Genomic DNA, 22,973 nt, shown 5'->3' with positions numbered 1-22,973 from the left:
AAAAACACTTGTGAAATGACTAGTGCACAAATAATATTAAAAAATATATAAAAATTTAAATTTTTTACCATTAATAGTAAAACCTTGTTGTGTGCATGAATATTTTATTTTTAAAATTTATTTAATATCATTCATTTGGTATTTATAAATATTTTATATAATATTAAATAAATTTTAAAAAATTGATGCATTTGAAATGATACACTAAGACAACCCGTATCAATACACATCAATTTCAGTAAAAAATAGCGCATCCACCGGTGCATAATAACTAATTGAGATTTAATTGGTACCATTGCTGTTACAAGGAGATGAGCTCAAATGTGCTTAAATTCTTGCGTTATGACATGAGTAGCAATAAAATTGGTATAAAAAAAAATTGTGGATGTTCAGGTCAAGCAACATCAAGTACAATATGGCAAAGGATTAAGTCACCAATTTGAAACTAAACATCCCACGCTTCCAATATATGCTCATTATGAGAACGAGCCTTGAGTAGTTCAGTTCTTGCCAAGCCATTGCAAACCTGTAAACTGCTATCGGATTTGGACCGATTGCAACAAAACCAGGCACAACTAGCCATTGCTTGATCACTATCTCGGACAAAACTCCGATTTATGGGGGCATCACTTATCTGAGATATGCTTAATGTACCTAAGATAATACTTCTGAGTTCACAAGTCCAATGTATTAACATGGTCCTACATGGATCAAACTATTGAATAGAACCCCACTATCTAAGAAAGATACATGTATATAATACAAGACAATTCTTAGGAAATAGAAGAGGGTAAAGCCATATTTATATTTGTGCTTAAATTAAGTTATAAAATCTAGCAACCCAAGGTGCAAGTTCAGTGTTACTTGGTGTTCTTGGATTTATGGCATAATAATCAGACCAATAGCAAGGCATAACTTTGGCACCAAATTCCCCATCCAAATAAATACGAAATGGTAACCAAGTCTCACCCCCATTCATTCTTCTTTTCCTCTCTCTAGGGCATGCCAATGGTGCCTGTACATATCTGCTTAAAAAAAATTCCATACTTATGTTTTTCAGTTAAATTACATAAAAGAAAATACCATGTTCAAATCAAAGCCCTGAACTTGGCAGCTAGGTTTGCATTGATATCTGTACCCTTTTTTTGTCCACATGGGTACATGAACTTTGCAACTAGGACCATTTTGGTCCCTGAACTTGAATCTCAAAATCTCAGAATGTCAGACAATCAAACTTTTACATTTTTCAAGTTTAGATACCAAAAAAGACCTAGTGCTAGCTTTAGGGACCAAAGTGGACCTAATTGCCAAGTTCAAGGACTAAAAGTTATATTAAACCAAATGTATATAACAGCTTTCTCCTGAAATTGGTGTCAACTAAATATACGAAAGCACAAGCTAATCAATATTTGCTATTCACGTTTCTGAAAGCCTTCTATTAAAGAGCATAATATCCACTATAATGTAAATTATAATAATGATAAAATAATAAATAACATGTTTCAAGCTATACTTTGTACAAAAAGAAGAATGGGGATGCATAGTTTCACATTAAACTTTTTGTGAGCCAATCTGACCGTAACAAGATTTATCTTAAAACTTATAGAAGTTAAAAGCAAGAGATTCACCAAAAATCTACAAAAGTGTTTAAGTTTCATATAAATTATAATTTATTACCATCCAGTTCAAGCTGGAATGAAGTAAATAGTACTAAACAAAACTTAATCTCTGTATATCCTTCCTAACCACAGAACTTGAATTTAATAGAAGATTTTCAATAAGAAAAATTAAACTGGTGCAAAATGCAACTATAAAATACCTGATACCATCCACGACAGCATCCCAGCAAAAATGCGTGTGGCCGAACACATGACATGCAAAGGAACTACTTTCAACCCCGTGTATAGACCTTATACGATCCTCGAGCCAATCAGAGCCAATGATTTTTGGGAGGTTTGGATAGAACAGCATTCTTTTCTCTGGACAGAGCTCTTGCCTGCATAAGAATAATACAAGCAACAGTTACATCTCACTTCATGTGTTTATCGAACCAACAATAGGAAAACCTCTTGTTCACACAATTTCCACCATTGTTAATCACCTTTTCATACTTCAGTCATTTTTTTATGCTGACATTTACATCCTTCACTTTACCATGGAATATATTGCACTCTATCTACACTATATGCTTGCACTGTTGTGGTCATTCTTGCCTTCACATGTTGCTACCTATTTGACTTACGTATTCAATACCGCTTTAAATCCTCTTAATTTAATACCATTTCTCTCACAAGATAAAGCTTTTGAACTAAGTTAAAGCAACTATCCTCCTCTAGCCACCATTTGTGCATTACAAAATAAGGAAACTATGAATCAACAAGCAATGAGCTAAAAGAAATCAGGAGTTAAATAAGTATGTAACTAACCTAGGAACAAAGTGAGAAAATGTAATAATTTGGCTACAAGTGCTCTGGATCTGCTTCACAGTATTCTGATTTTTTTCATTCATTGAATCAAAGTATAAAGCAAGAGAGGTATCCCTGTTTGAAAGGTTGCCAGGCCACTTGCATGCATGAAAGTCCTTACATGCCTATACATCACAAAATGAAAAGAAAGAAGATACATATTTAAGAATATCCCATACCCCACCAGATGAAAAAAATCAGACAACACTTAATAACAAAAAGATAAAATGAAAAATATACAAACAAGGAAAGAGAAGGGAAAAATGAAACAAGCAGTTTTCAAAAACATTTGAATATAAACATGAAGATGCAAATGCCCAAACATCAAACAACTAGTAGATGGAAGATTATGAAAAGAAAGCAGCAGAGATCAACTCATAAGAAAACTTGTCATAACATGTCATTCATCAGCATAAGCACAAAAACACAATCTACATTATGATAAAGAATGTATAATTAAAAAAAAAAAATCAGCTATGCAGAATATGCTAGATGTCTTCATCAAATAGAATGAGGAGTAAGGCCCATGGACAGAAAAAACCCATGATGCTACACTATTAACAATATATTGTCTGTAATAATAAACAGCATTGATCAACATCAGTGAGAAATGAACCATCAAAGCTTTTTAAATAAAGTAAAATAGCATATCCAAAGACGGAATTCGAACGCCAACTATGTCATCCTCCCTATCAAAGCTCTGCAGTTGAAGCAGAAATGTAGAACAAACAGATTACTTCTACTAGGCTATATTTTAAAAGGGGGAAAATTCAAATAGTCAAGTTTTGAGAAAAACTATTTATGAAGTGATCACCTCATGGTACCAAGAAAATAAAGGAATAATACCCAACCCATCTATAACCGCCGGATTGGTCTCAACTCCGAGTTGTTTACATGCATCAAGCAATTTATTCAGCTTCTCAAGAGAATCAAACTGGAAATCAAACAGCACTACTGTAAGGGAAATATTATATAACCAGCAAAGAAGCAGGATATAACAAAAACAATGTAAGCAAAACAACAAACAAGCATGGTGGCACCATGAAACATAGAACAATGAAATTGGACAAATAACATTATATGTTAATTCTTGGTGATAATCTAACATGTTAAAGGTCAAATATACATCAAAGAAATCACACAGATCTTCTCATGATTAAGGATATCTTTAGAATTTAAACCGGAATAAGCAACAAAATAACATGACCAAATTGCAAGCTACAGGCTCCAAAACAGTAATTAGCTTAAAACCTCCAAAATCAATTGGTGACAAATTTGCACATACTAATAGGCAAACACTGGATAACATACTAAAGAAGGAGGTGAACATTGGTTTAACCATGTGATAAAATTGCATATGCAATAGCAAATAGAAAAAAACACACAATATCATATCCAAAAATGCATCTATATGTACAAGCAAGTTAACTTCAATTTCTTTTGTAATATATATGTATCTTTCTTACATCTTCTGTCTCCCAACGACACCAAAGATCATGGTTTCCAGGTACAAAAAATACATATTCAAACCTTTCCTTCAAGAGAGACATGGTCAAAATGAAGTTATCATACATCTCTGCTACATCACCAGCAACGAGAAGAACATCTTTGTCATGCCTCTTAGTAGACAAACTCCTCACCCACGCCATATTCTCAGGATAGTCTGTATGTAAGTCTGAAAGCACAAAAACCCGTAGGCCAAAACCATCTTTTTTCGCACCAGACACAACCTGAGGCCGTTTAATGCAACCCGTCTTTACACATCTCCTATACTTTTTCAATGCTATCTTCTCACAGAAAGAGTACGAAGATAAGCTCAAGCATGAGATCATGAGTCTCAAGTGCAATGAAACAGTGTGGGACGAACCAAATTGCTTCGATTTAACAATAACCCAGCTGATAATCAACAAGCAAGCAAGCAATAACAAAGCATTAGCTTATTTATTAGTACCTTACAAAGCCAAGTATTCATCCACACTAATCAAATACAAACTCCACCAACTAAAGTAAACTAGCTCATACATTGGCTAAAACCAAAAGATCCGTATAAATGCCGAAGAAACACTAATAATATATTTTTTTTTTACCAGAGACAAAAACACATCACATGTTAAAACCACCTAAATTGTTCGACTATTACTTTACATTTCAACACTTTTAAAGGGAAATAAAGCAATAGACACAAAACGCAACTCAACTCAACTGACTAAGCAATTAAACTTTGCAAACATTTTTCAAAGAAGTAAACTAAAACTCATACATGGAATTTCATTCGAACTATAGTTAATAAAAAAGGTTTTCTTCAGATTACCGCCCTTTTGAAAGAGGATTTTACACATTTTCTTCGATTTGGCAGTGTAAATCCTGTAGGTAGAATTGGAATGGCCACTGAATAAAAGAAAATTGCTTACCTGCTTCAATAAAAATATTTATTTAGATGGTCTTTGTCCTTTTTGGATTTAGCTTCTAAGACTGAAACGAAGCAAGAAAATGAAGAAAACTGGGGAGGATGACTAGAAATTTGAGGAGCGGTAGTCTTATATGAACCGTCCGATTTCGTGTTTTTTGGATGTTTATTGTTGGATTCCAATATTTTATCGGTTGAACTGAATGAAAATATGGAAGGGTTAATACACTATTTGGTAACTTAATTTAGCTTCAATGTTTAATTTGGTACTTAAATTTTTTTTTTACATTTGATTAAGCACTTGAATTTAACTTTAATGTTTAATTTAGTACCTGAGTTTTTGTCTTAATTAAGTACTTATTTTTTTACTAAAGCAAACTTGTCAAACATTTATTCAGCCATATGATGTCATTTCCTTTGGATATTAAATTGAACATTAAAGTCAAACTCAAATACCAAATTGATATTAAAACTAAACTTAAGTGCTAACCCAAATGGAATCAATTGAAAGTTGAAGCTAAACTTATGTAATTTTTATAATTATTTAACATATTATAAATATTCAAAAATACTGTCCACTATAATTATTTTTATTAAAGCATATTTTAATTTTATAATTATCTTTAATATTTCAATTATACTTTTGTAAATTTATAAGAATTTATAACAAATATATTTTAGCTTTATGAACTTTTTTTCATATATTTTAATTATAATTTTCAATGTTATAAGATTTTGTGACATGTATTTGATTTAATTTTATAAAAATTAATCAACTATAAAATAATGTTTAAAAATTCGAGATAGGTCAAGACAACATAAAAAAGATCCTAACACTAATGCAATTGTCCTATTTATTGCATCCATTTTTTCATTTAAGAAAATTCCTACACTTAATTTGTTGTCTTGAAATTTATTTCAATGAATTAAAATTATATTTACCCACCAAACATTTCAATTAAATTCTTCTACATAATTCAATACCATGTTTCACTAATTTTATCGTGCCTGGCATAATAGTTAGGGTGTTCACCATTTTTAATATAACTTGAATTCAAATCACGTTAGTCATCTTACTATTAAGAATTTACTATCCTCTTACAATTCACAAATATATATATATATACATTAGCATAAATTCTTTCAATTAAAAACTTGAACATAAATTTTTCCTTTGTGTATTTGTGGTTCAGTTAACTATATTCATTCGATTTTCACTTACTTGAGTGTTAGATACAGTAGCAAAACATATATGAGCAAAAGGAGGCCCTTAGCCCACTTTAAAATAGAAAATTATTGCTTTAGTCCCTTAAATTTATAAAACCATAAATTAATATATGGTAAATTATAGTTTGACCCCAAAATGTTAGAATTTCAATTTAGTCATTTTGATAACCATAATGATATAAGTCAATACAATGATAAAATTACATTTTAACTCTTGTAAAAATATATAACTTAATTTCTCACCTCACCTCATCGAACCCTAAATATAACATTATTGGGAAAGATAACCATAAACTTTAAAGGTTCTTCATCACCTGCAAATTCGCATGGAAAACTATAAAAAAAATTAACCATTATTTTGAGTTTTGAATTATGGGCAGGCAAAGCTTAAGACTTGCCAAACTTTCATTATTTTATCATATGTATAAGCAACACGAAATATTGATGCTAAAGCGGGGGGGGGGGGAGGAAAAGAGATAATATATATAAAATAGATTCTCCCATATGAACAGATATAATATTAGTAGAGGGTCATAATGAGAAGCCTTTTTTCTTTAAATTTCCTCCAAATAAACAGAAGTTGATTCAATTGTTCGATAATATATTGGAATATTCTATGAAAATTCATCTAAAATTTAGGGTGTAAGGTGAAAATTTGGCATGAATGTTGTGGGTTATCGATATTATTTGCCTAACCTTCCATCCTAATGAGGAGCTAACTCCTCTACATATGTAGGCAATTATTATAAATGAATCTTTCCTTATTTACAAGAAGGGTAAAATTCCTTCTCAAGACCTCTATTATTGAAACTGGAACAAATTAATCTCTCTACTATTGAATAAATTGATTAAATCCGTATACTATTTAAACAAACCAAATAAAGCCAAATTGTTATAGAGCTAACATACACTTACTGTTTAAAAATAACATTAAAATCAATGTTCCATTTGCAGTTCAATTTAAAACGAAATATTTTATTTATAAAACCATTAAGAACTTTCAAAACACGAACTTTGTTAAACAATAAATTACATTTTCCAAACAATAAATTTTAACTCTATTGAAATTTGATCGATTATTTTTAATAATATAATGGACTAAATCAACCCATTTAAAAATAAAAATGGGCTAATTTCTTCTTGTTTATGTGATAAAAATATTTGATATCACTATAATTTTAAAACGGTAAAAGTACCATGGAGGCCCTTATACTAGGAATTAGATTGTATTTTGTCTCTTTTATTAAAAAATAGGCAAATCAGTCCTTGTATGTTGAATTAAAGAATAAACTGATCATTTTTGTTCAAAAAAATTTACTGTTAAAAATTAGTGTAACTAATAAAATAACTAAATAACCAAATAGTGAAACATAGTGTGCCACATGTAGTATAGGTTTTTAACAGTAAAAATGGATAAAATTTTTAACAGAATGATCAGTTTGTTCTTTGATTTAACATATTAACACTCCCATTTCTTGAGTATATAGAGCAAAATATAATATAATTCCTAATACAGTTCCCTCCAAAATACTTTTACTTCTAAAAATTAATATTTTTATTTAATTATCAAAAAAATAATATATATAAAAGTAAAGCCAAAGGATAGAAATCAATATACCCGAACCAAGCAAGCGAAGTTGAGGTCCAACACAAAGATTAAAATTTAAGAAAAGACAAATAACATATACGTTTGTGTTATTGACTCCTCTTCGAATATTAGTAACCACTCTTCCAAAGGTTAAATTGAAAAAAGAAAAACAAAAAACAAAAATGCCTTCTAGTAAAAAAAAAAACAAAAACCTAGACACACACATGCACCATAACCCAAATCAAATCAGTTCAAGAACTAGGACAATTCAAAGCAGCCTTAATTTGTTGTACAGTATTAGCAATAAGGTTATTAACAATTGTGACCGAATCCAAGTTTAATTTTGCCGATGGCAAGCTGCTCACTAGTATTTGAAACGCTACCGTAATCAATGAACCACCGGACGATCTTCCGTGCCCAGTACTAGAACTCGTCGATGCTCCGTCACCTTGCTCGAGATGACCGTCGGGTGTTATCGTAAAACCTGACGGAAGTAACGGAATGTAAGATGGATCTTCGCCGCTCATTGCTACATTAATAGCTGGTAAATCAACTGGACAGTATACCACCAGTGAACCAGAACTGTCAATGCAACTCTCTTGTAGTATTAACATGTTGTTGTGACTTGTATTAAAGGCCTATTGGAAAGAAAAAAAAATTCAGTTTAAGTACGGTAAATGGAACATCATCGGAAAATGGTTCCTTTTTTTGTCGGAACTTACTCGTAAAACGGATATACAGTTGCCGGGATGTGATCCGTTTGCGATATGAGCAACTTCTTGGACTGCGTTGCCGTTGGATAGAACATCCCACTGAAGGAAAAGGAACAATGTAACAGTGAAAAAACTAATAAGCTCAATAGGTAAATTAAGTTACGGCTAATATACTAAAAATACTTAAACTATTACAGTTTATTTAAACAAGCCCTTAAATTATTTTTATAGTAAAATCAGCTTATATCCTATGATTTTAATATTAAAAGAAAATTATTTAAATTTCAGACTCTTACTTATTAATGCAATTGAAATTTTATACACTTTTAAAAGAGTGATTAAGTGTGTTATACATAAACACCTTTCAAGAAATTTTAAAATATTATTTTAATTTTATTTAATAAACTATACTCATTAAATTCAAATTTCAAGAAAAAATTATACATTAAGAGCTTATTTAACTAGGAAAATACCATAAGCACTTGTTTAATATTAGCCTTTTAAGTTATTGATGAAATTGAACGTGTACCTGTGGTCTAGTTCTTTCATCTTTGAAGAAATTGAAGACATTTTGTGGACTAACAGGGAGCCAAAATGTAGTAGCTGCACTAAGAACTATACCGTTGGGTTGTCCGGGATCAGAACTCTTATGAACGGTGACCCGAACACCAATTTCATTCGAACCGGAAAGTGTTGTCGACCGATGACTATTCGACGTGCCGACGCTCGTGCAGAAATTGTTTACCATCCTTTGAGCTAGCTTCATCATGCTTCTCTTGCCATCGGGAGATGGAATCACTGAAAACATTTTCCACAAAAATTCATTTACAACTCAAGTAATGGTTTAAGCGGGGGTGAATATAAAGGGGGGCAAGTAAGGCACTAGCCCACCCAAAAATGGACAGTTACAATTTTGTCCTTTTATAAATTAATAAAAGGTAAACTATAGTACTGGTCACTCAATTATGATTTTTGTTACATTTTTGTCACTTAATTATCTTTGATTTTTTGGTGTTTTCATTTTTACATTGGCCAACAGGTGACAAGAAAAGCTAAATAATAATAATTGAGTGACTATTTTATAACTTTTCATAGTTGGATGACCTCTACCACAGTTTACTCATAATTAAATTATAAATTTATATAAGATAAAAGTACACTATGACCATCCAAAAATAAAAAAAATAGAATAATCCTTTTAATATATGATAAAATTATATTTTAACTTCTCAAAAAATTATAATTTAATTTTGGCTCATTCTAAAATTTTTCAAGATTTGCCCTTACCTCCACCGAGATCCCGAGTCGAAGTGCTTGATACCATTAAGCAAGCAAACCGTTCGCACATCCTTTGAAGGGTCGTGAGCCACCGTTCGGCTCCAAATGCTGAACCACTATGAACAAGGTCTCGATACAATCGATGAATCGGAGTTTTGTCTTCAATCTCCACATGTTCTAACCAAGTAACCTTGGAGTAACCATTAGGCATGTCTTGAATCAAACAACCAGAAGGGAGTCTATGAGATCGACATTGAGAAGCAAATTGTGGCAAATCATATGAAACATTGACAATAGCCCATAACCCTTGTTCAATTTGTTGACAATATCGAAGTGTATAAAATTCACGTGTTGGTACTAATGGAGACAAGACCTGTAGTTCTTCATACATCTGTAAAAGAAACATAAATAAACCAAAACATGAATCAAAACAAAAATCAAAACAAAACATTATTGATCAGTGGATTTACCAATTGCAAAGAACCACTATGTGTACCCAACATCCCAGGTGAAATCACTTCGATTGTTTTGGCAATTGACACAATGGTGGGAAATAGCTCCAACCATTTGTTCTGCAATTAGAAAAAAAAATAAAAATAAAAATAAAAGAGGGATTAAAATGTAAAAAAAGAAGAAGGTTAAATCACTTTTTGGGATCTGAATTTGGCAACTATCCCCACTTGAGGCCTGAACCTTTTTTTTACTCCAAGTTAGGCCCTGAACTTGGTAATTTTCCCACATTGAGGCTTGAACTTTTTTTTTGTCTAAATTAGTCCATGAACTTGGTAATTGTTCCTATGTTAAGGTCTAAACTTTAGGAGTTTCAAGGAAATATCAAGGACTAATTTGGACAAAAAAAGTTCAAACCCCAATGTGGGAATAACTACCAAGTTAAGGGTTTAATTGAGACAAAAAAAAGTTCAAGCCCCAATAAAGAAAGGATTAAAATGTAAGAAAGAAAAGATTAAATCACTTTTTGGGGCTTGAACTTGACAACTATTCACACATTGGGGCCTAAATAATTTTTTGTCCAAATTAAGCTATGCCCTTGACAATTATTTCCTTATAGAGGCTTGAACTTTTTTTTTTGTCCAAGTTTATCCTTGATATTTTCTTAAAAACCCTAAAGTTTAGGCTTTGATATAGGAGCAATTGACAAGTTTAGGGACTAATTTGGACAAAAGAGTCCTAGCCTCAATGTAAGAATAATTGCCTAGTTCAAATTCTAATGTGGGAACAATTACCAAGTTCCACACTGAACTTGAACTAAAAAAATGTTTTAGCTCCAATGTAAGAATAGTTACCATGTTGAAGGCCAAATAATAATTTAACAAAAAAAAAAAGGACAAGTTAGAACTTACGGAATCCATGAACATGTCAACCAAAGCTAAGCCATTCATAATAACAACACCGGAATCTCGAGAAGCTTCGACCCTAATATTAGGAGATTTAAAATGAGTATTATTAGGCTTAGGGAAGATTCTTTCATAACTTTCGAGATTAAGAGCATCTTTGCCATCATTAGTGGATTTAATCCACAATGGTTCATTGGTTTGTAATAGCCTAAGCAGTTCTTCCATTGCATTTGCGGCTATATCAGACATGAGGGACTTGTCAATGTCTGAAATAACGACCGGTTGGAACGGTAAATTCGGCATTGATGACGAACTTCCGGGGAGGAGATCGAGATCGAGTGAAGGACCAGCGCCGACACCATAGCCGTCAAAACTCGCCATCCTGAAATCTAATGAAGAGATATGAACAGGTTGTACTGGTGGGAGTTGGGATATTGGTCTCCCTATGTACTTGGCTGCAATGCTGGATACTCTATCAAGCTATAAAGTGCAACAAAGTAAAACTATTATTATTATACAAGAAAGGAACAGAAATAAAATATACAAACTAACATTTAATCTCCAAAATTTTACTATTTTTCTAAACTTAGTCCTTGAATTTTTTAGTCTCATTAAACTTGTAATTTTTCGTAGTTTTTGGTAATGTCATAATTAATAGGGGTGAAGCCAAAAATTCTTTTAAGGGTCATGATTAAAGTATATATTTTTATAAGAGTTAAAATACAATTTTACTTTTAGAGTTAATTGCACCAACATCCCCTAAACTATGACCCTCGCTCTAAATTGGTCCCCGGATTTTAAAACATTCTAATTACATCTCCAAACTATCAACATCATATCAATCAAGCCCTTTTGTTATTAAATTTATTAAATGACATATTAGATCTTATGTAGCTAAATTTAAAATGAAAAATTTAAAGAAATAAAACTGAAAAAAGAAGAAGAAGAAGAGTGAACTGTAAAACTTATGTAAAATCTTTGAAAATCTCAAATTTGTGATATGATTCGTCATGTAATAGTTAAAATAATTATTTTAGTAATAAAATGACCTAATTAATATAATTTTAATAGTATGAGGATGTAATTAGAATGATTCAAAATTTAGGGACCAATTTTAAATGAAGGTCATAGTTTGGGAATGTTTGAAGCAATCAACTATTCACCAATATATATATATATTATAATTTTAAGAAAGACTAAATTAAAATTTATCACTTTTGGGCTTGAACTATAATTTTATCAAGTATTAACTTGTAATTTTATGTAATTTTTAGAGTATAAAGCATGATTTTTACTATTTTAGAGGCGCCAAGATCTTACTTATCATTGCTTTAGTATTTAATGTTACATCATCACTTAAAAAATTATAAATTTTTATAAAACATTTGGAGTCAAACAACTATAATTTTATAATGTATTAACTTGTAATTTTATAAATTTTATAATCGAATTTTAGGGATCAAAATGAGAAAGAATTTGCTAAATTCAGTAACCAATATGAAAAAAAAAACATGGGAAATACCTCTTCCTTTAATTGAGCATTCTCCATTCTCATTTTCTGGTCATCAAAATAAGAATCCTCATTAGCAGGAGGACCACCACAAGAAGGACAAATCACATTCTTAAGTGCTTCTCTTATGGCTATGTTTTCACATCGGATCTTATCGTTCTCAGCACGAAGTGCAGAGTTATCGGCTCTTTCATGTTGTGCCTGATGAAGAAAAAACCATAACCAAATAGTTTATTCAATAAAGAAGAAGAAAAAAGAAAAGCCCCATAAGCGACAACTGCATGCGCTGATAACGGAGATATAGCACCACCTTCATTTGTGTCCTCCTATTTTGAAACCAAAACTTGATCTGTCTTGGTGCTAATCCCAATTCCCTACTTAGCTGTAACCTTTGTTTCTCGTCTGGGTGTGGACATTCCTTGAACATCCTTTCACCAACAAAACAAAAATCAAATCTACCTGAAAAAATAAAAAATAAAAACCAGAAAGAAATGGTCGGCCGGTGTTCTTACGATTCAAGCCTCTGAATCTGGTGAGCTGTGTGACGATGGTAAGGCTTTTTCCGTCGTGAAAGGTCGGAGGAATCATGGTCTCCGCCGGAACCACTCGCTCCTAAGCCGCCGCCGCCGCTTCCGCAATCCATAACGTCTCTCCTTTACGAAAACACCTTAAATGAAAGCGGAAAAAAGGGTCTCTTTTACTCAGTAGGAGCAACCATTTGGATTTCAACACCGCTCATTATCATCATTGCTAATAAACTGGAGATAAAAAAACCAGAGCAATGAAAGAGTAGTATTATTCTAGTCAATCAATTTTGAGAGGGAAAAAGAAAACGGGCGAACTATGAAAGATAATGGCATAATTTTTGGTGAGTGACTGAGTGAGTATAGGCAGAAAATGAGTTTTAGTTTTTTTTAGGGTTAATATATTATTTAGTCCTTGACTTTCATTTTAAAGTTGAAATGAACTTTGGCACTGACTAAACTTGTAATAACAATCAATGCAAACACTTCTAGTAAAAACTTGTAATAATATTTCACTGTTTTTTTAGGGAAATATATTTCGCTGTTAATGTATATATATATTTTAATATAATCACCCAACATAACTTTATTAGTGTGTATTTTATTTATAAATTATAATTATGTATTATTATACTTGTACACAAATGTTGACAATATCAAATTATTGGCTTATTTAATTCTTTTAGTAACATATCTAGAGAAGCAAATTTTTTCATTCAAATAACAAAAAGAAAAATAAATTTAACGACCCAATCAATTTAATCTTTATATTTATTAAAAAATAAAATATGATGAAATTGGAATAAAGTAAAGATTTATCATTTAAAAAATAGTGTGAAAATATTTTTTTCATTTGCACTTCATTTCCACACAAAAACTTTTCATTTACAAAATTATAAGAAGATAAATAATATTTTTTGGACAATAAACATTAACTTACGTATAAACGAATGAAATCCATAATAAATTGTGATTTTTTTTTTATATTTAATAGATCACAGCAAAGTTTCCTATTTTCTTTTTTAAAAAATGTGGGTTCTTTATGTTTCCATAGAAAAATGCCTGACTACATATGGTTAGTGAATTATGGCACCTTGCAAGCCAAATTCATAGTAGTTTAGAAGACAGTTGAAGATGCAATGAGGTAGCGAAAGGGGTATAAAATAATAATGTTATGCCACATTCATTACATGTAGGGTAACAAAACATGTTTTACAAAAATGCACACGCAGAAAATTAAACTTCTTAATTTAAATAGGGATTTTATTGGTAAAAATATCATAGAGGTTTTTGTATTAAGAGTTAAATTATATTTTTTTCTTCTTTGTTTTAAAAATAGACAAATTAATCTCTATATACTAGATCTTTTTCTATTGAAAATTGCATCCATTTCTACCGTTAAAAACTAGTCCATGTATATAAGCATAAGGTACACGTAACATGTCACGTGTAACTGTCTGGCTATTTCGTTAGTCACGTTAATTTTTAACAATAGAAATGAATGAAATTTTTAAAAGAAATGAGCAATTTGCTCTTTGATCTAATGTACATAGATTAATTTACTCATTTTTTAAGTAAAGGGGCAAAATAAAATAATAAAATTACATTTTAATTTCTAAAAATTTATAATTCAATCCTTACATCCTCACGAAAATTTTCTAAGTTCACCATATGACTCAATTATACATTATATGTAATATTACTTAGTGGTGTAAGTTAATCAATTAGTTTAATTGAATAAGGCTCTTCTTAATTAGTTTAATTTGACATGTTGTCTTCTTCACTTGAATAGCATTGGAAGAGCATCACCGTGGTATTTATATGTAAATCTTTTTGAAAACCAATTAATCTTTTTATTAAATAAACAAATTAAATTAACTTCCTAAGACTAACAATATTGTACTTGTTCCTATTTAGTTTCATTAAAAAAATTAGATCTTTATATGCCTTAATTTCATTTGATCTTGTGTTGTTATTTAACTGATGATAATTTGATGAATATGATTTTTGTTTATTTCTTTTTTCTTTTTTAATTTAATTAAGGTTTGTGAGGAGATCACTTTGTGGGGGATGATGAATATGCCTTTGTTTTTCAAGGGGAAGAAAGTGAAAAGAAGAGGGACCAAACCTTAAATTAATCTTTGGCTTTGCTCTGGCCTGCTACCACCGTTTGCCTCCTGCTCTGCCACCGCCGATTGCTTGCTCCGCCGCCTGCTGTTGCCTGGTTTTTAAGATGGATGGTGGTTGGAATCAAAGTAAATGGACAAAGGAAATGGTGTTCTTGTTTCGTTTTTCTGGTGTGTTCTTTTTTTGGCTCATTGATGTTTCAAAGCTTTTTTGTTGGCTTAAATATTTGCAAAGGGTTGGATAAAATGGTTAAATTTCATATTCAGACCCTCTTAAAAATTTATCAATTCTATTTAAACCTTTTAACATAAAAAAAGAAGAAGGGGGGATCAAAGTTATAAAAACATTCTTCCTACAAAATATATTATAAGAGGTTAATAATAACCATTGTTCAGTGTTTTTTTCATAAAATTTCTTATAATTGACTAAACACAAGTAGATTAAATATTGTTGAATAATCTATATGTAAACCAATTAAAAACGTAGGGTATGGAATGAAATTTTGATATAAATGTCGTAGGTTATCAATATTATTGCCTAACCTTCCATCCTTATGAGGGGCTAACTCCTCTATCTATATATATACATATATGTAGATGTAATTATTATGCATGAACCTTCTTTCCTTGTTTACAAGGGCACATACCAAAGTCACCATGAAGAAGATCATTTTTATCATATCAAAATCTTATAATTCTAACCACCATTTTTACTCGTCAATGATATTTAATAATAGTCAAATTCATAATTACTATACTTATATTTTGACTTTCAATTCGTTACCTTTCGTGGCAATTTAACCATCGGAAAATATATATATATTAATTGTCATAAATTGTATAGGGAAAATTTTCAATTACTTAATCAGAGGTGTCTTCTATGTCATACGCTTGTTTGAAGGATTATTAATTATAGGATAAGATATTAAATTTATGTATAATTTGATATATAAATTTTGATGTGGTTTATATTTATACATCAAAATTTGATTTCGATTCAATTATATATATTTAAAGAAGTGTTAATCCAATCTTAGGGCACGTTTGGTTCGCTGTATTGGATTAGAGGCGTATTGGATTAGAGGTGTATTGGGATTAGAGGTGTATTGGATTAGAGGTGTAATAGCTAATCCACTGTTTGGTTGAATGTAATGGAATAGAGGCGTAATAGTAATCTTGTGTTTGGTTGAATGGAATAGAGGTGTAATAGCATAATGGAAAAAACTAAAATGACTAGAATACCCTTAGCATAAATTTATTTTGGTAAATGATTATTGTTATTGTTATTTAAATTATAATAAGATTATTATTATCAATAATAAATAATTTAATCATATTTAAACATAATTATTATTAAATATATTTTAATTAAAATATATAATTTAATAAAATTCTTAATAATTAATATTCTTATATTAATTTACTGAAATCATAATATATGATACTGTAAAATATAAATTAACATAATTATTATTAAATATATTTTAATTAAACTATATAATTTAATAAAATTCTTAATAATTAATATTCTTATATTAATTTACTCAAATCATAATATATGATACTGTAAAATATAAATTAACATAATTATTATTAAATATATTTTAATTAAAATATATAATTTAATGAAATTCTTAATAATTAATATTCTTATATTAATTTACTGAAATCATAATATATGATACTGTAAAATATAAATTAACATAATTATTATTAAATATATTTTAATTAAACTATATAATTTAATAAAATTCTTAATAATTAATATTCTTATATTAATTTACTGAAATCATAATATATGATACTGTAAAATATAAATTAACATAATTATTATTAAATATATTTTAATTAAAATATATAATTTCATGAAATTCTTAATAATTAATATTCTTATATTAATTTACTGAAATCATAATATATGATACTGTAAAATATAAATTAACATAATTATTATTAAATATATTTTAATTAAACTATAAAATTTAATAAAATTCTTAATAATTAATATTCTTATATTAATTTACTCAAATCATAATATATGATACTGTAAAATATAAATTAACATAATTATTATTAAATATATAACTTGAAAATTATATTCTGCATAAACATAATTAACTTATACTAAGAAAAAGTTAGATGAAAATGAAATTGTACATCATAATCAATATGTTCAAAAGTTTTACAACATCAAAAAGTTTGAACATTGATATTTAATGGTGAGAAAGAAATCTTCTGACCCATTCCAATCGGGCAACAGAAGGTAAACTGAAGAAAACGATCATTTGAGTTGGATGATCGGGAATTTTACTCAAAGCATCATACCGCTGATCGTCGGTTAAACCTTCAATTGACCATAAGGCTGAATATAAATTTGAAGCTTTCTCTTCCATCTTTTCTTCAGACTTCTGCTGAACTACCACCTCGGAGGCAATACTCATACTGATTCTATCGCCAACGGCCTGGATTTTTTCCCCCAACAAGGTGGCAGCCTCCTCAAATGAAGCATACACATTATCACGAGCATCATATTTCTTTTTTCTCTTGTTTGAAGATGAGGAACCCCCTTGATCTCTATCTCCTCGCGGATCCATACCGGAAACATCCATGTCGTCTAAAGAGACGTCAGCTTCGCAGTCATAGAATGTGTTTCTCTCTTCATTCATATCTGTAGTACGATCATCCTCAGCATGTATTTCCTCAAGAACATCAGCAGCTGTTTGAGCGTCTTTCCCAGTCGCCCGATCTCTTGCGTATATGGCAGTAAGCTGGTTGTAGTAAGGGAAAGAACGATGTCTGAACTGAGAGGCTTCTTTGTGACTCTGAAAAAAACGAGGAAATCATATTAGTTATAAGTTTTGTAAAAAAGCAAATAAATACTTGAAATACATTTTACCTTAACATAGGATTCCCAAACTGCATCTTCAGCAACAACGAGCTGCCTATGCTCGTCCCAACCAAAACCGCTGTTGTTTTGACCATTAAGCATGTCGTAGACGACTGACCATTCCCTTTTTAAGCACCTAATCCGAGATTCAATATTTGGTCTCACCTTCAACATTGCTCCTGGTAAAGCCTTTTCTAGCATTTTCTCTAGCTCGTTCAAATAACCGGCTTTGAATCCGGTATCAGCATTAAATGTTCCTACATTGTGCAAATCCACCATGCAAGAAACCAAGGCTGCATCCTCTTCTGGAACCCATTTTCTCTTGCTTCCTCGAGAAGCTTGAGAAGAAGCACCCGTTGGTGGAACACCTGACATATTGTTCTTAAGAAAAAAAAACAAATTAACATTATTTACTATTTTGAATATCATGAATCAAAAGGTGAACAATTTATAATATTATATCGGTAGTTCAATACTAATTTTAAATTTATAACACATGCTGAATGAAAAGATAATTAAATTATAATTCAACAAAGTTTAGTACAATACAGAATATTTGAAACTGACCACCAAAGTTTCATAAACTAGATACATAAAATAACATCAACAAATCAATTCAAACTCAATTTGTCCCTAAACCTAACTAATTTCTAGATGTTTGCCATTCATCGAACATTTGGTTGGCTAGTTCCATCCTCCAAGTTGCCCAAGCATCCGATGGATGAATATTTGTGATAATCGGTTCATCGTCATCCACCACATTAGTAGGTAATCCTTCTCCCACCTCCGCTTCAATGGGATCAATACTCATATGGGTTCGAATAAAATTATGGAGCAAACAACATGCAATAATAATTCTATTGTGCACCCTTACAGGATAAAACGATGGACTCCTAAGTATTCCCCATCTAAGTTTTAATAAGCCAAAGCATCTTTCAATGACATTACGTGCTGAGGCATGTTTCATATTAAAAAACTCTTGCGGAGAACTTGGCTGATAACCCTGACGCCACTCGTTCAAATGATATCGCTGTCCTCTAAATGGTGCAAGAAATCCCTCACAATTTGTGTATCCAGCATCAACTAGATAATAACAACCTATAAAATAATTTTTTAAAAAATGATTAATTCAGCAAACAAAGTTTGATCTTAATGAGTAATTCAAATTCCTCTAAGTATACACTGTACCATGAGGAACTTTAAGTCCATGTCTTCTACTGATGGCATCTCGGAGCACCCGTCCATCGGCAACTGAACCTTCCCAACCAGGAAGAACATAAACAAATTGCATATCAGGTGTACAAACACCTAGCATATTTGTTGTTATGTCACCTTTTCGGGTTCGATATCTAGGTTTATCAGCTGTTGGCACCCTAATCTTTATGTGGGTTCCATCAAGAGCACCTAAGCAATTCTATATCACATGATATAAAACCTTGTGTTAGAATACTAATTTAAATCTAAGTCAACTAAATGTTGTACAAGCTATATCTAAAACTCAGTCTACTACCTTAAACCATTTCCACATTGTGTCAGAAGAGTCGGCTGTAATTGGCTCCGGCTTTTTAAATAAGACATCTTGTAAGCGTATGACAGCATCTAAAACACTATGAAATGCTCTGCTTACAGTTTCCCCGGACCTTCTAAAGTGATGCTTGATAACTCGATTTTTCAGGTGATGGGAGATGATATGTAAAAACATTGCTACTTGCTTATCAACAAGCATGAACCTTGACGACTTCAATCCCCCTATCGATTCTAACATCTCACATAGTTTACAAAAGGCAGTTCTATTCATCCTAACTTGTTCAATACAAGTCTCGTCACTAGCATATACAAGCCTCTTCACATAATCCCGTTTTGCATAAAAATCTAAGGTGTAGGACCTAATCCTTGGTTGATAAGTCTGTAGGCTAAGGCTGGCACCCATTCTAAACAAGAACCAAATCGCAATTCTACAGATTTCCAACCATAATGTCAAAGCAAGACCAATTCTTTTACGTCTCACACTTTGTGCAATTAAAGGCAGACGAGCCATTACTGCAACATATTAAAATTATAACACACACTATCAATGAATTGAAGTTGCAATTACACATTATAAAATAAAAATAAACAATACAAATTTAGAACACACGAAGCAAAATAGTTGATACTAAATGATATCGTTGCAACTTTAATTTCATTTCTTTATGAATCACCCAAACAATAAAGAAATTATAAAGCATGTATAATTGACCTAAAATTAATTGTTGGTGTATGTATAATTGACCTAAAATTACTTGTTGGTTTAATGTTATTGTCCCTAAAAAACTTTGCTGGTGTATGTATAATTGTTGGTTTAATGTTATTTACCCTAAAAAACATTGTTGGTGTATGTATAATTGTTGGTTTAATGTTATTTACCCTAAAAAACATTGTTGGTGTATGTATAATCTTTTAATTTTACGTATATTTTAGATATATATGATAATTTTTATTAATTAATATAAAAATATAATTCTCTCCACATAAAATTATATCAACATTAATACTTAATGTTACAGGCCATTTTGCCCGAGGCCCAATTAAACACAAAACAAGAACCCAAATAACAAGCCCAAAGTCCCTAGCCCAAATCTAACCCTAGCCTAGAAAACACAAATCAGAAAAATAAAATTTCCAAATCAGACGCCACTGTCCCTTCGTCCACCTGCCCTCTGACCGGCGCCACAACCTCCACCTGCTCCACGCTCAACCACTCCTGCAAGCACGCAAGAAATAGTGCAAAACAGTAGAGAAAAATAGATAAAAAATACATTGTAGATCGACTATAAAGCCACGAAAAAAACAGATCTATAGGGGGAATCGATCTGGTCTTTTGCAAAAAAAAAAGAGATATCTTTTTGTAACTCTTTGCAAGATTTGAAGAAAACAGAAATAAAAAAGGTTGTTTTTTTTCTTTTCCGTTTATTTTATTTTATTTCGAAACAAAAATAAAAAAGGAGGCATTTTTACCCTTTTTTGCCGTCACCGGAGCGTTCAGGAGGTCGAGGAGAGGCATCGGAGAGAAAAAGGGGAGACTTTTGGTCTCCCTGCCGCCGTGCACGGCGGCGCCGGCGCTGGCGACCGGTGGCCGGCACGGTGGCTCTTGCCCAGGCCCTTGACCGGAGAAGAAGGAGAGGGGAGAGTGTTTTTGAAGTCTTTTTCTGAAAAGAAGAAGAAGAATGAATTTTTTTTAAAAAACTAACTTAAATAGGCTTCCAAAACGACGTCGTTTTGGGCAGCCTTATTAGGTACCAAAACGGCGTCGTTTTGGCTTTGACCCGATCCACCCGACCCGCCTGCCAAGGATCCGCGTGTTTTCTATCAAGGGGTAATTTGCGCTTCAGGCCCTTCCGCATTTTCAGTCTGTTTCAATTTGGACCATTTGTCTTTTTTTCTCCTATTTTAATTTGGACCACGGATTTGTTCCCTTTTTTAATTTGATCCTCAAATAGTTGGGCCCCTAAGGAAGGGACGCGTGGCCTGAAAATCGGGTTTATTACCCATTTAGTCCTTCTTCCTTTCGCGCCCTTATATTTTGGTCCTCCTTTGTGGATTTTATTATAGTCTTAACCTTTAAATTTTATTTTTATCACAAATTGACCCATTTCTTTATTTTTGTTGTTTTATTAACTAATCTAGCTATTATTATATTTTCCCATTATATATATGTATATTTACGTCACCATTATTATACCATTTAGTTGTACATTGTTATTGTTATATTTTATTTATATTTACTTATTTAAATTTTGAATATATTTGTCCTATTATTATTATAACTATTTATATATATCATCTTATTATATATTTATATCTTATTATATATATATATCTATATATCCCTTTATAGACACGTTTTTTAGCTTATATACATGCATACATATACGTCTATATCCATCATTCATTTTTATAAAATATATGTATATACGTCTTTTTTTTTACATATATATGTACATACTTACACTGTTTTATTTTACAATAGACAAACTTATATCATTTATTTTATGTAATATATATGTATGCACATACCCATTTTTTATTTATATATGTACATATTTATACTTTTATAATATATATACATGTGTATGTACGTGTTTTTATATATATATACACATACTTATACATATTATTTATATTTTAAAATCTATATTTTTCTTACGTATTTTCTATATTTTATAATTCACATACATATGTTTTTTATATATATATCGCAATACATATTAGCATCGTGTTTCATTTTGCCCAATATATCAAAATCCATTTCAAATAAATTAAATCTCGTTTTTAGATATTTGAAAAGTTGTGCCCTAACTTACTGGTTTCGATTTTCACAATAAATCCAAACACGTGAATATTTTCAAACTCGAGTTTTCAAACGATCTCGGGAATTAAGAAAAGATCGTGTCCTAACTTACTGGGCATGATCCCTTTTCTAAACCCGAGATAATTAAAAGTCTTTTTAAATAAATAAATTTTTCGGCATGTACTCTCGTATCGGGAATTTGATACGTTGTGTCCTAGTGCATTGGATATGACATGTCGTTTTCTCGAGATGAGGATTTTTTTAAATAAAGGCAATATTTTGCGTTTGGAAATTCGAGAAAACATGCCCTAAGGTGCTGGGTGTCGATTTTTCTCGTTCAACCAAATAGCTAAATATCCTTCCAAAAATTTCAAAATAAGGCAATATTTTGCATTCGAAAATTCAAGGAACGTGCCCTAATGTGCTGGGTTTCGATTTCCCGATTGACCGAATAGCCAAATATCCTCTTGAATTTTAATCCATGTCATTCGAGTTTTTTTCGGATCGTATTTTAAATTTCTTTAAAGTTTTCAGTTTTTCGACACTAAGACATTAAGTAATCA

The 22,973-nt window shown here is 30.9% G+C and overlaps 2 protein-coding genes across 7 annotated transcripts; both read right to left on the bottom strand.

The window, feature by feature from the left end:
• Window positions 1-261: 261 nt before the first annotated feature.
• LOC121211261 (acyl-carrier-protein phosphodiesterase PptH) lies at window positions 262-5,017 on the bottom strand. 5 transcript variants are annotated; one of them, XM_041083850.1, is made up of 7 exons: window positions 4,877-5,017; window positions 3,932-4,361; window positions 3,280-3,399; window positions 3,113-3,165; window positions 2,427-2,591; window positions 1,820-1,996; window positions 262-1,025 (listed from the first exon to the last, which is right to left on the bottom strand). In XM_041083850.1, exons 2-7 carry the CDS (start codon window positions 4,295-4,297, stop codon window positions 815-817), a joined length of 1,092 nt encoding a protein of 363 aa, XP_040939784.1. In that variant the 5' UTR covers window positions 4,298-4,361; window positions 4,877-5,017; the 3' UTR covers window positions 262-814. The 5 variants fall into 5 exon arrangements, with proteins under 5 accessions (XP_040939784.1, XP_040939780.1, XP_040939781.1 ...); XM_041083846.1 differs by lacking the exon at window positions 3,113-3,165 and having other exon boundaries at window positions 262-1,028; window positions 2,427-2,590; XM_041083847.1 differs by lacking the exon at window positions 3,113-3,165 and having other exon boundaries at window positions 2,427-2,590.
• A 2,672-nt stretch (window positions 5,018-7,689) lies between these two features.
• On the bottom strand, window positions 7,690-15,627 carry LOC121211260 (homeobox-leucine zipper protein HDG11). 2 transcript variants are annotated; one of them, XM_041083845.1, is made up of 10 exons: window positions 15,196-15,627; window positions 13,056-13,301; window positions 12,854-12,971; window positions 12,556-12,744; window positions 11,040-11,513; window positions 10,149-10,250; window positions 9,688-10,069; window positions 8,930-9,198; window positions 8,410-8,499; window positions 7,690-8,325 (listed from the first exon to the last, which is right to left on the bottom strand). In XM_041083845.1, the coding sequence occupies exons 2-10, from the start codon at window positions 13,184-13,186 to the stop codon at window positions 7,939-7,941; spliced, it is 2,142 nt and encodes a 713-aa protein (XP_040939779.1). In that variant the 5' UTR covers window positions 13,187-13,301; window positions 15,196-15,627; the 3' UTR covers window positions 7,690-7,938. The 2 variants fall into 2 exon arrangements, with proteins under 2 accessions (XP_040939779.1, XP_040939778.1); XM_041083844.1 differs by lacking the exon at window positions 15,196-15,627 and having other exon boundaries at window positions 13,056-13,598.
• Window positions 15,628-22,973: the final 7,346 nt, after the last annotated feature.

This window comes from Gossypium hirsutum, chromosome A12 (assembly GCF_007990345.1).
Source record: "Gossypium hirsutum isolate 1008001.06 chromosome A12, Gossypium_hirsutum_v2.1, whole genome shotgun sequence".
In the NCBI taxonomy this organism is placed as follows: Eukaryota; Viridiplantae; Streptophyta; class Magnoliopsida; order Malvales; family Malvaceae; genus Gossypium; species Gossypium hirsutum.
The sequence above is the reverse complement of the archived record's forward strand: the minus strand, read 5'-3'. Positions and strand labels throughout refer to the sequence as shown.

Excerpts from the sequence above, each read along its gene's own strand:
- LOC121211261 (XM_041083850.1), bottom strand. The coding sequence starts at position 4,297 with ATGATCTCATGCTTGAGCTTATCTTCGTACTCTTTCTGTGAGAAGATA. Across the intron at positions 3,166-3,279 it reads TATTTTCTTGGTACCATGAG|AGCTTTGATAGGGAGGATGA; the intron begins GTGATCACTTCA and ends CTTCAACTGCAG. Across the intron at positions 2,592-3,112 it reads CGAATTCCGTCTTTGGATAT|GGCATGTAAGGACTTTCATG; the intron begins GCTATTTTACTT and ends TTGTGATGTATA.
- LOC121211260 (XM_041083845.1), bottom strand. The coding sequence starts at position 13,186 with ATGGATTGCGGAAGCGGCGGCGGCGGCTTAGGAGCGAGTGGTTCCGGC. Across the intron at positions 12,745-12,853 it reads ATAGGAGGACACAAATGAAG|GCACAACATGAAAGAGCCGA; the intron begins GTGGTGCTATAT and ends TTTCTTCATCAG. Across the intron at positions 9,199-9,687 it reads GACTCGGGATCTCGGTGGAG|TGATTCCATCTCCCGATGGC; the intron begins GTAAGGGCAAAT and ends AAATGTTTTCAG.